The sequence below is a fragment of the Oncorhynchus clarkii genome, chromosome 5 (genome assembly GCF_045791955.1).
Source record: "Oncorhynchus clarkii lewisi isolate Uvic-CL-2024 chromosome 5, UVic_Ocla_1.0, whole genome shotgun sequence".
In the NCBI taxonomy this organism is placed as follows: domain Eukaryota; kingdom Metazoa; phylum Chordata; class Actinopteri; order Salmoniformes; family Salmonidae; genus Oncorhynchus; species Oncorhynchus clarkii.
This window is the reverse complement of record NC_092151.1, coordinates 70140620-70158776: the sequence shown is the minus strand read 5'-3', so window position 1 is coordinate 70158776 and position 18157 is coordinate 70140620. Positions and strand designations below refer to the sequence as shown.

General features: G+C 42.0%; 1 protein-coding gene across 2 annotated transcripts in view; it reads left to right on the top strand.

The window, feature by feature from the left end:
• The window catches only part of LOC139409308 (interleukin 12 receptor, beta 2a), a 19984-nt gene extending 1827 nt beyond the window's left edge, over positions 1-18157 (top strand). Inside the window, exons 4-17 of one of the 2 annotated variants that reach the window (XR_011634390.1) lie at positions 226-340; positions 3069-3268; positions 5385-5533; positions 5977-6118; positions 9043-9116; positions 11201-11402; positions 11650-11859; positions 12008-12109; positions 12207-12362; positions 12446-12577; positions 12749-12857; positions 13013-13100; positions 13228-16313; positions 17215-18157. Coding sequence is in view for 1 of the 2 variants with exons in the window: in XM_071154252.1 (XP_071010353.1) it covers positions 226-340; positions 3069-3268; positions 5385-5533; positions 5977-6118; positions 9043-9116; positions 11201-11402; positions 11650-11859; positions 12008-12109; positions 12207-12362; positions 12446-12577; positions 12749-12857; positions 13013-13100; positions 13228-13722 (2174 nt within the window). In the remaining variant the exon portion in view is untranslated. Of the gene's footprint in view, positions 1-225; positions 341-3068; positions 3269-5384; positions 5534-5976; positions 6119-9042; positions 9117-11200; positions 11403-11649; positions 11860-12007; positions 12110-12206; positions 12363-12445; positions 12578-12748; positions 12858-13012; positions 13101-13227; positions 16314-17214 lie in introns of those variants that run through there. The other variant, XM_071154252.1, reaches the window with a different exon arrangement.

Below are 18157 nucleotides of genomic sequence, written 5' to 3'. Positions count from 1 at the left end.
ATCTAGTCTGACTACTAACTAGTTCAACCCATGTCAGTGTCAGCACTTCTAACAGTTGTGTCGGAGGTGCAAGTTTAAATGATACACATTTAACTCATGTCAGTGGTCTTTAAAGGAACAATACCATCACATGCTGGTTACTGGTCCAAAGCACAATGAGAAAAACACTTTGTACCAGACCACGTCCATTTGTGTTGTTGATGTATTGTCATGGTTACCTTGCAGACCCACCTGACCTGCCAGAAAATGTAACCTGTGTCCAGAAAGGTCCAGTTGGAGAGGTGATGTGTACATGGAGGAGAGGAAGGGAAACTCGCCTGACAACCACTTCAGAGCTCTGGTGAGTTTGGAAGAGAAAGAGAAAGGGACAGACAGTATGCCATGCACCATATCATAGCTTTAATAAGGAGCTGAGGAATCGCAGGGTTGGTTGTCTCTCTCACATGTTGGAGCAGAGCAGAGCAGAGCATGGTCAAGCATACTTCTGCTACCAACAACCCAATATGGTTTCTATGGCAAGACAACGACACGTTTAAGTAAAAACAGACTTGTCACTGTTATGTTTTGCTCAGTATAGTTTTTTCACCATACAGACTCAAATACGGAGAATGAAAGAAAAAGAGAAAAGAAGAAAAGGAAAATGCATGAGATAGAAAAGCCAGTTGGTATGGATGAGGTGTACTGTATAGTAAGTTGTGGATGACTTGAGATAGAAAAGCCAGTTGGTATGGATGAGGTGTACTGTATAGTAAGTTGTGGATGACTTGAGATAGAAAAGCCAGTTGGTATGGATGAGGTGTACTGTATAGTAAGTTGTGGATGACTTGAGATAGAAAAGCCAGTTGGTATGGATGAGGTGTACTGTATAGTAAGTTGTGGATGACTTGAGATAGAAAAGCCAGTTGGTATGGATGAGGTGTACTGTATAGTAAGTTGTGGATGACTTGAGATAGAAAAGCCAGTTGGTATGGATGAGGTGTACTGTATAGTAAGTTGTGGATGACTTGAGATAGAAAAGCCAGTTGGTATGGATGAGGTGTACTGTATAGTAAGTTGTGGATGACTTGAGATAGAAAAGCCAGTTGGTATGGATGAGGTTTACTGTATAGTAAGTTGTGGATGACTTGAGATAGAAAAGCCAGTTGGTATGGATGAGGTGTACTGTATAGTAAGTTGTGGATGACTTGAGATAGAAAAGCCAGTTGGTATGGATGAGGTGTACTGTATAGTAAGTTGTGGATGACTTGAGATAGAAAAGCCAGTTGGTATGGATGAGGTGTACTGTATAGTAAGTTGTGGATGACTTGAGATAGAAAAGCCAGTTGGTATGGATGAGGTGTACTGTATAGTAAGTTGTGGATGACTTGAGATAGAAAAGCCAGTTGGTATGGATGAGGTGTACTGTATAGTAAGTTGTGGATGACTTGAGATAGAAAAGCCAGTTGGTATGGATGAGGTGTACTGTATAGTAAGTTGTGGATGACTTGAGATAGAAAAGCCAGTTGGTATGGATGAGGTGTACTGTATAGTAAGTTGTGGATGACTTGAGATAGAAAAGCCAGTTGGTATGGATGAGGTGTACTGTATAGTAAGTTGTGGATGACTTGAGATAGAAAAGCCAGTTGGTATGGATGAGGTTTACTGTATAGTAAGTTGTGGATGACTTGAGATAGAAAAGCCAGTTGGTATGGATGAGGTGTACTGTATAGTAAGTTGTGGATGACTTGAGATAGAAAAGCCAGTTGGTATGGATGAGGTGTACTGTATAGTAAGTTGTGGATGACTTGAGATAGAAAAGCCAGTTGGTATGGATGAGGTGTACTGTATAGTAAGTTGTGGATGACTTGAGATAGAAAAGCCAGTTGGTATGGATGAGGTGTACTGTATAGTAAGTTGTGGATGACTTGAGATAGAAAAGCCAGTTGGTATGGATGAGGTGTACTGTATAGTAAGTTGTGGATGACTTGAGATAGAAAAGCCAGTTGGTATGGATGAGGTGTACTGTATAGTAAGTTGTGGATGACTTGAGATAGAAAAGCCAGTTGGTATGGATGAGGTGTACTGTATAGTAAGTTGTGGATGACTTGAGATAGAAAAGCCAGTTGGTATGGATGAGGTGTACTGTATAGTAAGTTGTGGATGACTTGAGATAGAAAAGCCAGTTGGTATGGATGAGGTGTACTGTATAGTAAGTTGTGGATGACTTGAGATAGAAAAGCCAGTTGGTATGGATGAGGTGTACTGTATAGTAAGTTGTGGATGACTTGAGATAGAAAAGCCAGTTGGTATGGATGAGGTGTACTGTATAGTAAGTTGTGGATGACTTGAGATAGAAAAGCCAGTTGGTATGGATGAGGTTTACTGTATAGTAAGTTGTGGATGACTTGAGATAGAAAAGCCAGTTGGTATGGATGAGGTGTACTGTATAGTAAGTTGTGGATGACTTGAGATAGAAAAGCCAGTTGGTATGGATGAGGTGTACTGTATAGTAAGTTGTGGATGACTTGAGATAGAAAAGCCAGTTGGTATGGATGAGGTGTACTGTATAGTAAGTTGTGGATGACTTGAGATAGAAAAGCCAGTTGGTATGGATGAGGTGTACTGTATAGTAAGTTGTGGATGACTTGAGATAGAAAAGCCAGTTGGTATGGATGAGGTGTACTGTATAGTAAGTTGTGGATGACTTGAGATAGAAAAGCCAGTTGGTATGGATGAGGTGTACTGTATAGTAAGTTGTGGATGACTTGAGATAGAAAAGCCAGTTGGTATGGATGAGGTGTACTGTATAGTAAGTTGTGGATGACTTGAGATAGAAAAGCCAGTTGGTATGGATGAGGTGTACTGTATAGTAAGTTGTGGATGACTTGAGATAGAAAAGCCAGTTGGTATGGATGAGGTGTACTGTATAGTAAGTTGTGGATGACTTGAGATAGAAAAGCCAGTTGGTATGGATGAGGTGTACTGTATAGTAAGTTGTGGATGACTTGAGATAGAAAAGCCAGTTGGTATGGATGAGGTGTACTGTATAGTAAGTTGTGGATGACTTGTATGTGTTTCATGTGTTTCAGGGTGAGAGCTGTGTTTGGTAACAGCACAGCAGGATCTGTATCCTACCCTGGTTCTGGTTCCAGGTCTGATCCTGGTCTAGTCTCAGCTAATTTCCCTGTGTCTGGTTCTGTCCAGACTGAATACTCCGTATGGGCCAGCTCCTCCAACAAGCTGGGCTCTGCTGTGTCCACCACCCTCAACTTCACACTCGACCACATTGGTATGGCAGCTGCAAAAAACTAAAAAGAATATAACACTGATTATGCAATTTTGATCATTCTGCACCTATATGAGGAAATATGCACCTACAGTTGAAGTCGGAAGTTTACATACACCTTAGCCAAATACATTTAACCTCAGTTTTTCACAATTCCTGACATTTAATCCTTGTAAAAAATTCCCTGTTTTAGGTCAGTTAGGATCACCACTTTATTTTAAGAATGTGAAATGTCAGAATAATAGTAGAGAGAATTATTTATTTCAGCTTTTGTTTCTTTCATCACATTCCCAGTGGGTCAGAAGTTTTCATACACTCAATTAGCATTTGGTAGCATTGCCTTTAAATTGTTTAACTTGGGTCAAACATTTCGGGCAGGCTTCCACAAGCTTACCAAAATAAGTTGGGTGAATTTTGGTCCATTCCTACTGACAGAGCTGGTGTAACTGAGTCAGGTTTGTAGGCCTCCTTGCTCGCACACACTTTTTCAGTTCTGCCCACAAATCTTCTATGGGATTGAGGTCAGGGCTTTGTGATCGCCACTCCAATACCTTGACTTTGTTGTCCTTAAGCCATTTTTCCACAACTTTGGAAGTTTGCTTGGGGTCATAGTCCATTTGGAAGACCCATTTGCAACCAAGCTTTAACTTCCTGACTGATGTCTTGAGATGTTGCTTCAATATATCCACATAATTTTTTATCCTCATGATGCCATCTATTTTGTGAAGTGCACCAGTCCCTCCTGCAGCAAAGCACTCCCACAACATGATGCTGCCACCCCGTGCTTTACGGTTGGGATGGTGTTCTTCAGCTTGCAAGCCTCCCCCTTTTTCCTCCAAACATAACGATGGTCATCATGGCCAAACAGTTCTATTTTTGTTTCATCAGACCAGAGGACATTTCTCCAAAAAATTTGATCTTTGTCCCCATGTGCAGTTGTAAACCGTAGTCTGGCTATTTTATGGCGGTTTTGTAGTAGTGTCTTCTTCCTTGCTGAGTGGCCTTTCAGGTTATGTCTATATAGGACTCGTTTTACTGTGGATATAGATACTTTTGTACTTGTTTCCTCCAGTATCTTCACAAGGTCCTTTGCTGTTGTTCTGGGATTGATTTGCACTTTTCGCACCATAGTACGTTCATCTCTATGAGAAAGAACGCATCTCCTTCCTGAGCGGTATGACGGCTGTGTGGTCCCATGGTGTTTATAGTTGCGTACTATTGTTTGTACAGATGAACGTGGTACCTTCAAGCGTTGCTCCCAAGGATGAACCAGACCTATGGAGGTCTACAATTGTTGGCTGATTTCTTTAGATTTTCCCATGATGACAAGCAAAGAGACACTGAGTTTGAAGGTAGGCCTTGAAATACATCTACAGGTACCCCTCCAATTGACTCAAACGATGTCAATTAGCCTATCAGAAGCTTCTAAAGCCATGACAACTTCTGACCCACTGGAATTGCGATACAGTGAATTTTAAGTGAAATAATCTGTCTGTAAACAATTGTTGGAAAAATTACTTGTGTCATGCACAAAGTAGATGTCCTAACCGACTTGCTAAAACTATAGTTTGTTAACAAGAAATTTGTGGAATGCTTGAAAAACTAGTTTTAATGACTCCAACCTAAGTGTATGTAAACTTCCGACTTCAACTGTATCTATGCATTTAGCAATCATTGCTTTATTTTTTATTTTTTTTGCATCCCATTACACTTAATATACAGAAGACTGAAACCAAACAGAACCGTTCGACATACAAACACTGAAGAACGTTTATTAATTATGAAAAATATGAATAACATTCCACCACGAGGCCACTAGAGGGCGCTTTGGTCATTTGACTACTAGGCTATGTTATCCACCTAACGTTTGTTTTAGAAATGACCAGTGTAGCAGTTATGATGCATTCTAGATGAGTACTAGATGTTCGTCAGGTTTGGGTGAGTAATATCACTGGTGATATATCACTGGTGCTCTCTGCACTCTAACCACAAGCATCCACTACTGTACTCTCTCAGTCCGTACTAACTGTCCTATGTGTATCCCTGTCCATTTTGACTGCTCTCTCTCTCGCTCTCTCTCTCTCTCTCTCTCTGTCTCTTTCTTTCTCTCTCTCTATAGTGCAGCCCTTGCCCCCTGCTGTGTCCCAGGTAGAGTGCTGGTCGCTGGGCTGTAATGTCAGGGTGGATGGGGCTCAGGGAGCTCAGCTCCTGGAGGTCCAGCAGAGAACCGCCCAGGGACCAGGACCATGGATATTACACCCACACACCGTAAGAACCACTGTCACACAGTCACCCACGCACTGTAAACATCACCTGCCATATAAGGAACTGACTGGGTATTGACCATTATACACATACAATCCAATGCTGCTTTGCTAGATGTTGAGTTGCAGAAGCGTTGCAAGACACAACCTCACATGTAAGATTTGTGCTTAAATCACAAGACCTCTCGGCTGAGTCAGAAGCCGAGGCAGATTTGACTGGGGTTTGCAGATCCCTGCCTCCTGCTGTTCCGAGATGCTAGACTGCCAAAGCCAGTCAAGCATCTACATGTCTTCACTTTTTAGTAGTCCTCTCATGCCTTGTCTGCCTTGGCAGCCCCCCACATGCAAGTCTTATGATTGTGTAATGAATGTGTAATAATTGTTTAATAAATGTGTGATACATGTCTTATAAAAGTAATACTGTGTTCTGACTGCTGTGCCTCACAGGCAGGTTCAGTGTGGAACCAGTCCATTGTGTCTCTGCAGCCCTACACGAAGTATGAGTTCAAGGCCAGGGTCAGACTGAGCCATAGGAGAGGCATCTGGAGTGACTGGAGCCAACCCGCCTCTAACTGGACACAGGAGGAGGGTAAGAACACTAATACTGCACTGTGTGGGTGATTTGTTGGTCCTGCAGATGGCCTTTATAGACATGCTGGTTGTTTAGCAACAAAGCTGAATGTGCGCCACTATTGGACAAAACAGACAGGGTTGGTTTAGATTGTTGACAACATGTTAACTATACTTCGTCTCCAATGTTTATTGAAAGCATGAATAAAGTTTCACAATATGCACTTGTTGTCTAACAAAATACACTGAACAAAAATATAAATGCAACATGCAACAATTTCAAAGATTTTACTGAGCTACAGTTCATAGAAGGAAATCAGCCAGTTTAAATAAATGTATTAGGACCTAATCTATGGATTTCACGACTGGGCAGGGGCACAGCAATGGGTGGGCCTGGGAGGGCATAGGCCCACCTACTTTGGAGCCAGGCCCAGCCAATCAGAATGAGTTTTCCCCCACAAAAGGGCCTTATTACAGAAATAAATACTTCTCAGTTTCATCAGCTGTCCAAGTGGCTGGTCTCAGACAATCCCGCAGGGGAATAAGCTGGATGTGGACGTCCTGGCATGGTTACACGTGGTCTGCGGTTGTGAGGCTGGTTGGACTTACTGCCAAAATCTCTAAAACGATTTTAGAGGTGGCTTATGGTAGTGAAATTAACATTCAGTTATCTGGCAACAGCTCTGGTGGACATTCCTGCAGAAAGTCCAAACTTGAGACATCTGTGGCATTGTGCTGTGTGACAAAACTAAACACTTTGGAGTGGCCTTTTATTGTCCCCAGCACAAGGTGAACCTGTGTAATGCTCATGTTGTTTAATCAGCTTCTTGGTATGCCACACCTGTAAAGTGGATGGATTATCTTGGCAAAGGAGAAATGCTCTCTAACAGGGATATAAACAAATTTGTGCAATTTATTTTTGAGCAGTAAGCTTTTTTGTGCATATGGAACATTTCTGGGATCTTGTATTTCAGCTCATGAAACATGGGACCAACACTTTACATGTTGTGTTTATATTTTTGTTCAGTGTACATCGTTACAGTTGCTGGCTAGATACATAGAGAATTTGAGCAATATTAGCATAGACGTGACAAGACATGGTATCCATGGTATCCAGAACAAGATAAAACTAACAAACGAGCCACTTAAGATTCCCCACATGGCAGTTTCTTGTCATTGTTGCTAGCTATACGGTCACCCAGAATCACAACAACACACATCCTTCTGTCCCACTGAAGTGTGCGGATCGTTTTCTCAGCTAACCCATCTATAGCAGAACCAGGGATGTACAGTTACATACGCCTGGTAACTGGTGTTTTATCATACATCTCTATCAGTAACAGATTCAGTTGACATGTGTCACTTTATTAATGATGCCCTTTGGCATACTGTACTGGTTGGTTGTGACTAAGTTATTGTGCAGTTGTGTGCCACAGAGTATGATTTGTATTACGCTGAGTTGTATCACAGAGATGTTGTCAGATAAGCTTGTCCCTCTCCATACCTACACATACACCTACACTCACATAGAGCATTGTGAAAAGTGTGTCTCAGGTTTAATCTTATCCCAGGCCAGCAGATTTCAGGTGTTTCTGGAAACACCTCATAACATCATCATACTGAGAGGAACAACAAAGTCTCCTCATGGTCAATACTAAGCAGGATCATATCGTATAATGATTGGTATCACACATTTAGAATAGACCTGTACTGGATAATTTATCATCTGGCAAAATATGGTAACACTTCCTTCATTCAGTGAAATTACTTCATTAATTTACAGTGAAACAACACTGTTCTTCATTTCATGTGTTGTTTTAACAACCAGTACTTATGTAGAAGTAGAAGATGAGAAAAGGATGTCCCTCGGGAGTATTTAGACAGTCTTTGAGAGTGTCTTTGAGAGTGTATCTGCACCTCTAAGCACTATCAACCACACCATCACCCTGTAGGAGAGATAGTCACAGTGTGGTAGCCTCACTATAACCTCACCCCCCTCTCTGTCATCACTCATCTGCTCTGTAAGCCACATGGCCCACTGCTGTGCGTATTTGTGTTGGTGTGTGTGTGTGCGCGCCGCAACCAAAATTCCCCTCTCTCACTTCCTGATCATCAAGGGAGGAGTTTATTTTTCATTGAAGAAAAAGTAAGATATGGAACAATATGGAAAAACATTGAACAACGACACACATTTTGAAACTTAACAAGATTAGGCATGACAGGTCAACATGTATCATATAGGACGGCGAAACATAAAACTCTGAACTCCCCATTTTATAATTATGAGGATGAGCAGCTACCCACTAATCTTGATGACATTATTCCGGTGAAATACATGAGAGATACATGAGACATTGTTTGCTTTTCGGAGGTGGACACCTCATTTTTGCCATAATTTCTGGGAGATGCCATCACCTCTTTTAGAATACCAAGAATTTGACTTAACCCAGATAAGCACCTCATGCCAGAGAAGCCTTTTAGTGGCACATCTTAATTCTACTTGATGATGCTGTGTTTGTCCTGTCTGCTGACTTACAGGATGCAGATCACATTAGTCTGGAGATATATGTCACTTTGGGTGGCAGGGTATTATTTGACGCAAAAACGTTAAAAAATAATTGTTTCCAGGAAATATTAGTCATGTCTGAGACACATCCTTGTTCTTAGGAAAACACAATGAAGGTTGTCAGATGGTTATCAAAACACAAAATAGGCTGAAGGCTGATGGCTGATTGATGGCTGATGGCTATCACAAATGACCTTGTACATATAAGCTATGAACTTAATGGATAGAATAGGACTTTATTGATGCCAAACCCCCAGACATCACACAAATACACAGAAAACTTTTTGGGAGTATACATCCATTTTGGGAGAACACGGGGTCAGCCACAGCTAACTGTTACAATGAATAAACAGTTTGTATCCTGTGCTCTTTTACAGCACCTGCCAAGGCTCTGGATGTGTGGTACACAACCTCCAACTCTCCCAACAACTCCATCACTTTGTACTGGAAGGTGAGCATTCAAAGAGATGTCTTAATATTGTCAGACTCTCTCTCTCTCCCACATGGGAAAAAAATACTTTAGTATACTGTAGTATTCACGGTGGTGTTTTTGTGGACATGACTGTTCTGTAGTATTTAGGATGGGACATGGATACCGGTACTCCAATGCTCCAATGCAGTTTTCAAAGCACTACTGATCCAATACATTGTACCGATGCTCATTACAAAGTATCATTATCGCTTGATCAATGACGCCCGAAGCTTCGTTTGATCACATGGTTTTGCAAACCGTGGTTTGCAAAATGAGAGATCCCACAGATTACGTGAAGGTGCTTTCTTCGATTCCAGGTTGCTTTCAAACCCCAACCTCTACTGTGTCACCTGAATGGTAAATAAGCAGGTAGAGTCAGGGACCATAAAACAATGAATGGGGTCGAGTCCTGGTGAAGGCTTATTATTTAGAAAATTGTTTTTATACGACACCACACTCTACACATTATTGTTCAAACAATTTGTTTGATTTAGTATGGTATAAGCGTATGTCTTAAGCATCCTAAATAATGCGATAATTTCAGTTTTTGACAGCGACATGTAATGGTAAATTATAGCTAGTAGGCTATTAACACCCGCAATGAAAATCTGTGTCAATGAGATTTTATGAATATTGTGGGAAAAACTTCCATATGGACACCCTCGCTGCTTTACATTATGTTAAAAGTTCTATGTAATGAATTGGTGAAAGCCCCAAATGCTTCAGAAAGACTTGGTTTCCCATCACTAGTATTTACTGTTGTGTTTTTTGTTGTTGTACATATACACTGAGGGTACAAAACATTATGAACACTCGCTCTTTCCATGACACAGACTGACCAGGTGAATCCATGTGAAAGCTATGATCCCTTATTGATGCCACCTGTTAGATCCACTTCAATCAGTGTAGATGAAGGGGAGGAGACAGGACATTAAGGATTTTTAAGGCTTGAGACAATTGAGACATGGATTGTGTATGTGTGCTATTCAGAATGTTGAATGGGCAAGAAGACAAAAGATTTAAGTGCTTTTCAACAAAGTAGTGTCAGGTGCACCGGTTTGTGTTGAGAACTGCAACCCTGCTGAGTTTTTCACGCTCAACAGTTTCCCATGTGTATCAAGAATAGTCCATCGCCAAAAGGACATCCAGCCAACTTGACACAATTTTGGGAAGCATTGGAGTCAACATGGGCCAGCATCCCTGTGGAACGCTTTTGACACCTTGTAGAGTCCATACCCCGACGAATTGAGGCTGTTTCTGAGGGCAAAAGGCAGGGGGATGCAACTCAATATTAGGAAGGTGTTCTTAATGTTTTGTACACTCAGTGTATATGTTGTTTGTCATAAAATATGGTGTCTCTAGTTCTACCTGAGTAATTAGGAAAAAAAGTGTTACTTTCTTCCTGTTTCTGTCCTAAACTGTAGCCTTTTTTCATGTGGGTGTGTAAAATTTTCTTAGCCGCATTAGGTAAAGGGCAAACTCAGACCACTTCTGAGAGGTGACATTCTCCCCCCCCTAACCTCACCCCATAGGTGTGAGAGGCTCCCTCCCAATGATGTGTGAGACTGAAACCTGGGCCAGACACGTGACAGTTTCAGTTTACAAGAAACAGAAAAGACAAGCAGTTTAAAAGAAATGATAGATCCCTTACACACCTCTCATCTCCCAGCAGAGATGCTGCAGGGATAGCATGCCTTCTTAGCTGCTCCTGGGCAATACAATAAAGTTGAATTAAATGTTAAGCTAACACAAGGGTAGGGGCATGTTGATATAGAAACAGTCAGACTCTAGGGGAGAATCTCAATTGCATACTCGTTCTCGAAACCCATTGAATGAGAAAGCCAGAGGTCTCACTCCTTTGACCTTCTCCTCCGATGGATTTTGAGAAGGAGTAAGGAGACACGAGGAGTATGCAATTGAGATTCTCCCTTGCTTTAGGATTCTATGCTGGGAAACAGAAGTGGGGTGAAAACACTGATAGCCAATCCTATCACTGCATCATTTGTGATTGTTGCCCATGGAGTGGGCCTGTGTTTTATATGTGGTTCTGAATCTGATTGCAGAGGCTGAGTCACACAGAGGCCAGAGGGAAGATCAGGGGTTACAAGGTGATAGTTCACGACACCCTGGCAGGGAAATCTGAGCGCAACACCTCCATTAATCATATTTCAGGCCTGTCCTGCTCTCGCTGTGATGTCACTGTCTACGCCCTGAACTCCAGAGGTTCCTCACCCCCTGCCCGTGTCACCATTCCCCTCAGAGCAGGTAAGGCATCTCCATTTCCTCCCCGTTTTCCCTCCTTTTCCTCCATCTTCCTATTCAAGATTCAGACTCTTCAGAAAAGTGAAAACTATAAATGCAAGAATTTGTTCCACTTCTTGGCTTCTTTAAGTTAAAAGACCATTAACATTTAAAAACCACATAGACATAAATGTAACATCCAATTGACCGTAGTTGACAGGGAAGGGTGACTGCTCTACTGACAGTGTCATACACTCCTCTCCCTTCACAGCCCAGCCCCCTCAGAATGTGATGTGTAGAAATCACAGTAACCACAGCGTCACCATCTCCTGGCGGAGGCCTGTAACTGCAGGAGCAGCCAGTGGGACAGGGGATGGGGCAGTAAGTGGCTACCTGCTGGAATGGTTCCCTGTTGGCAGACAGGTGGAGAAGCTCAGGTGGAAGAGACTGGGTCCTAATGAAACCCATACTGTCATTAGAGGTACGTGTAGCGGATGGATGGCCAGCTTAGCATTGCATTAGATCTTATTGGATCCCTGAGTGATGACACAGCCAGTTGATCCCTCCTCTTGATCTCATTCCCTCTCTCTCTCGATCTCCACCCCACCCACTGTCTCTCTTGTGTGTAGATAACATTAAGCCGTTTGAGTGCTATGAGGGAGCAGTTTATGCTCTGTATGAGCAGGCAGTGGGCAGGGCCCAGTTTGAAGACTTCTACACCTTGGATTCAGGTAAGGAAACAGGAGATCACCATTTTTCCGAAGGTTTCACATCAATGGAACAGTGCCCGAGTTCGATTCCTATTTGTGGTGTGACTGTGTCCTGTAGTACCTTTCGCGGGTCCGTCTGTCCATCAGCCGGTGGTGGAGGGGGACAAAGTGACCGTTTCCTGGTCAGAGGTCCCTCAGGAACACAGGCGGGGCTGTGTCATCAACTACACCATCTATGTGAAAAACTCAGAGGGAAAAGACGTTGGAAACTACGGTATGGAGAAGAACTATCAAACACAAAGTGCATTGTGTGTGTGTGTGTGTGTACTGTGTTCATGACCTGTGGTTTTGTTCTAGTCTGCAGAGCATCAGAGAGGTCCTTCACCATCAGGGACCTTCCCCCTGAGTACTACCGTCTATGGATGACCGCATCGACTGCCTCAGGACAGGGCCCCAGAGCCGGACACTCCTTCATCATCAAACCTCAAAGTGAGTATAACGAGAGAAAGAGTGAAAATAATCTGTTTCTCAGAATAATCTAGCTGAAGCACTCTCAGTACTATCATTCCAGTTATGTGAAGTGTTACAATAAATACAGAATGCTTATGTTTATTATACTATATAATGTTTACACTGTGTGCTTATTATGTACCACTGTAGGTTTGCTTTCAGACAGCTGGATTTATACCATGGTCCTGGTAGGGATCACCTCCTTCCTGGTGTTCTTTGTCCTGCTGTGCCTGTACCAGGTCTCCTCGCTAAGACGACGGTAATACATTAGGAACAGGAACAGCCTCTAGTCCTAATGGGGAGTCACTAGACAGCAATACTCGAAGGAAATGGAAATATTGATTGACCGTGTTATTAACTGTGTGCTCTGTTCCTGACTCACTGTGGTTATTTTCCATGTTCTCTCCTCCTCAGAGTCTCAACACTCGTCCACTGCCTCATGCCAGATATCGTCCCTGATCCTGCCAACAGCAAATGGGCAAAGGAGTGTGCCAAAGAGAAGGTACGTTCACGCAGACGCCCGAGTGCACACATGCAAGCACGCACACACACACAAACAAACACAGTCTGAATATTTTATTTGGATCCACAGTGATACATTCGTCTGACCCCTTCCTGTCTTCCCCCAGGGTGAGTTGACCCTACACCTCTACCTCAGTGAGTCTAGTGTCAGTGAAGAGGAGGAGCCAGACACTGTGGAGGTCCAGGAGCTGCCTGAGGGCAGTTGGAGCTCATGGAACCCAGCACAGCGCACTGACATCTCCGGAACTCCAGAGGGTGCTATTCACCCCTCCTTACACCTCCTCTTCATGCCCCAGCAGATCCCTGCGACAGACCCGTCAACAACAGCCTACTTCCAGAGCTCCTACCTCAAGAGCTTCTCCCAGGAGTCAGGCTCCTCAGGCCAGACACAGGATTCCCAGGGAACAGATATGACAGTAGACTACATCTCAACACACGTCCTAGAGGGCAGAGAGGAGAAGGAAGAGGAAGGTCTGGATGTGATGGGATTCTTCTCCTGTCCGCAGAACCCCCTGAGTCCGTTCATGAACCCTTTGGTGTCTTTCGGAGGGAAGCTGACTCTGGATGCGGTCAGGATCGACTGCAGTGAGTTCTTAGACTGATGGGTTAGACTGATAGCCATATAAAATAACCCAAGGAGCAGGTTGTGTGAAGACCCTGTGTAATCTCAGTGTATCATGACTTTGATTCTCACTAACCAACAATCATTATAAACAGTTATATTGCATTACAGTACAATAGTACACTATCTATCAGAGATGGGAGACTACAGACCTCGGGGTCCATAGTGGTGTAACACTTTTTCACCATAGCAAACACTAATTGCATTCTAAACTGAAGATGACGATGAGTTGATTTTTGGAGTCAGGTGTTAGCTGGGGCAAAAGTGTGACATCATTCCGGCCCCCGAGGACTGGAGTTGCCCATCCTAGATCTATGTCTTGGATAACACAAAAGATCAATACAATACAACTCACCTGTCACATTTCCCCCAGTTTACAGGGACTGTAAGCAATGAGCTTTTCTGAAATAAACCATGGGAGTTATGTAAAGTGCACTATGAGTTCATATCTGGAAGTGTATTTATTATTTTCACAAAGAGATAGTACTGGAATATGCAGGGTCAGCCTTAGCATAGAGTCCTGGATCCTTGCAGAGAGTACAGGTGCTCTATAGTGTAAATGTAATATTGGGGATTCTTAAACCCTAGTGAAAGTTTAATACATTTAATATAGGGGATTATTGTGATGAGAAAAAAGGAGACTGGAGATGCTAGTGAGGTTAGACTTGTATTTGTTATTTGGGGTCTTTGAATCAGTTACATTTCGTTATCAACAAATCAGCCTGCATCTCTAATCGACAGTTAATCAGAGCAGCAAGATGCAAAAAACACAACCAACCTGCGGTGAGCAAACAGGCATGTATTCTGAGAAGAATAACAGATAGATATTAGGATACAGATTACAGATGGATCAATGTATTTAGCTTTCAAACATAATTTACAATATTGTTTAACAGTGGTTTGTTATACACAAAAATATATGTGAACCCTTTAGAATTAGCTGGATTTCTGCATAAAGTCACAGCAATAGACAAACACAGTCTGCTTAAACTAATAACACACAAACAATTATAATTTGGATGTTTTTATTGAACACACCGTGTAAACGTTCACAGTGCAGGTTGGAAAAATGATGTGAACCCTTGGATTTAATAACAGGTTGACCCTCCATTGGCAGCAATAACTTCAACCAAACGTTTTCTGTAGTTGCGGATCAGACCTGCACAACAGTGAAGAGGAATTTTTGACCATTCCTCTTTACAAAACTGTTTCAGTTTTACAATATTCTTGGGATGTCTGGAGTGAACCGCTCTCTTGAGGTCATGCCACAGCATCTCAATCGGGTTGAGGTCAGGACTGACTGGGCCACTCCAGAAGGAGTGGCCCTGTTGCATCACCGAACTGCTGTTGAGCTTCAATTTGCCGACAGACTCATTCTACTGCAAAATGTCTCGATAAACTTGGGAATAAATTTTTCCGTCGATGATAGCAAGCTGTCTAGGCCCTGAGACAGCATATCAGTCCCAAACCATGATGCTCCCTCCACCATACTTTACAGTTGGGATGAGGTTTTGATGTTGGTGTGCTGTGCCTTTTTATCTCCACACATAGTGTTGTGTGTTCCTTCCAAACTACACAACTTTAGTTTAATCTGTCCACAGAATATTTTGCCTGGAATATCCAGGTGCTCTTTTGAAAACATCAGACGTGCAGAAATATTTTTTGGGGGACAGCAGTGGCTTCTTCCATGGTGTCCTCCCATGAACACCATTCTTGTTTAGTGTTTTACGTATTTTAGACTCGTCAACAGAGATGTTAGCGTCTTCCAGAGATTTCTGTAAGTCTTTAGCTGACACTCTAGGATTCTTGTTTTTTATGGGGCAGGGCAGCTCAAATGAATATCTCCAATCTCGTCTCATTGACTCCTGACTCCAATTAGTTTTTGGAGAAGTCATTAGCCTAGGGGTTCACATACTTTTCCCAACCTACACTGTGAATGTTTAAATGATGTATTCAATATGGACGAGACAAATACAAAAATGTGTGTGTTATTAGTTTAAGCACACTGTGTTTGTCTATTGTTGTGACTTAGATGAAGATCAGATCAAATTTTATGTTACATTTATGCAGAAATCCAGGTATTTCCAAAGGGTTCAGCTACTTTTTCTTGCCACTATATATAAAATGGATGTATTCGTTAGCAACACACACAAGCATTCGCACCATCAAATTAAAATCAATTGTATCTTCAGTTCAAGATCTTTTAAAGACCCTTAATATCCAATAATAATCTGCAGTAGCGAGTATAGCCTAATAATGAAATACACCAGAGTTAGGGAAGGTACATGGCTCTTTAGTTGATGTGAAAGTGGTTTAGGTGCATTGAAGTAAAATCACTTAATTTATGAGTACATTTATACAGAGAAAAGAGTAGAATCAGAGATGAGAAGATAATGAGAACCGCCAGAAATGCCAGAACTGCCAAAAATACTATATTATTGTTTCATATTTACAATGTGTTACAATCCGAGTGCCGAGTTCACTATGTACATTTATTGATGTGTGTGTGTATATATATATATATATATACAGTGGGGCAAAAAATTATTTAGTCAGCCACCAATTGTGCAAGTTCTCCCACTTAAAAAGATGAGAGAGGCCTGTAATTTCTCATCATAGGTACACTTCAACTCTGACAGACAAAATGAGAAAAAAAATCCAGAAAATCACATTGTAGGATTTTTAATGAATTTATTTGCAAATTATGGTGGAAAATAAGTATTTGGTCACCTATAAACAAGCAAGATTTCTGGCTCTCACAGACCCGTAAATTCTTCTTTAAGAGGCTCCTCTGTCCTCTGTCCAATTATTAGGAAAGGGAAGACATACAAGACCACTGATAATCTCCCTCGATCTGGGGCTCCACGCAAGATCTCACCCCGTGGGGTCAAAATGATCACAAGAACAGTGAGCAAAAATCCCAGAACCACACGGGGGGACCTAGTGAATGACCTGCAGAGATCTGGGACCAAAGTAACAAAGCCTACCATCAGCAAGGGCATTGAAGATGAAACGTGACTGGGTCTTTCAGCATGACAATGATCCCAAACACACCGCCCGGGCAACGAAGGAGTGGCTTCGTAAGAAGCATTTCAAGGTCCTGGAGTGGCCTAGCCAGTCTCCAGATCTCAACCCCATAGAAAATCTTTGGAGGGAGTTGAAAGTCTGTGTTGCCCAGCAACAGCCCCAAAACATCACTGCTCTAGAGGAGATCTGCATGGAGGAATGGGCCAAAATACCAGCAACAGTGTGTGAAAACCTTGTGAAGACTTACAGAAAACGTTTGACCTCTGTCATTGCCAACAAAGGGTATATAACAAATACTGAGATAAAATTTTGTTATTAACCAAATACTTATTTTCCACCATAATTTGCAAATAAATTCATAAAAAATCCTACAATGTGATTTTCTGGATTTTTTTTCTCCATTTTGTCTGTCATAGTTGAAGTGTACCTATGATGAAAATTACAGGCCTCTCTCATCTTTTTAAGTGGGAGAACTTGCACAATTGGTGGCTGACTAAATACTTTTTTGCCCCACTGTATACATGTGTGTGTGTGTGTGTGTGTGTGTGTGATACCTGTTAGATATTGGGGGATTCCTGTGATGTACTTTTGTATGTCTGATTGCTGTATAAGTGAGTTAGCTAGCATAATCGAGATGTAATGGGCGCATTAGCCCCTGCTAATACAGTGTTACAGATTCATGCTATCAACAGCCATCAATATAATCAAGCCGGAGGGGATGGCTACTGACCAATTGTGCTATTTTGTGGGGGGGTTTCTATTTTTTTTGTAACTTATTTTGCACATAATGTTTCTGCTACCGTCTCTTACGACCGAAAAGAGCTTCTGGATATCAGAACAGCCATTACTCACCTCGAACGGGATGAAGATCTTTTCTTTAATGAGTCTGAAGTGAAGGATTTACTGCTTATGGTAGATCAATTACAATATTATGTTATAATACTGTTTATGCATTGAATAGCTATGATGAATCATCTATTTCATTGAATCATCTATTTATGTGGGACTGAGTTGGGCCTCTGGGGCTTGAGCTGATAATTTACCTACAACTGGCAGTCCATAGATAAGATGTGGTGGGTGTAATCGAGATAGAGAGAGCCTGGAGGAGTAGAACAAAACACCTTATTGTTCCTAATCATCCTGTAATTTGGATTTAAACAACACCAGGTGCAGATAACCACCAAATGAACTCAAAGTGGCTTGTGATACCCCCCAATCTGCATGGGAGGGGTGGAACCAGCCATGACTAAGCATTCTTAGTGTGAGCTATATAAGAACCAGGATTCCTCTGTAAAGGTTAAGCTCTCGGCAACACACTCAAGAGTGTGTGGTCGACAGTTTCATTATTGCTATAATTAATCGATATGAAATAAAGATGATTATTTGAA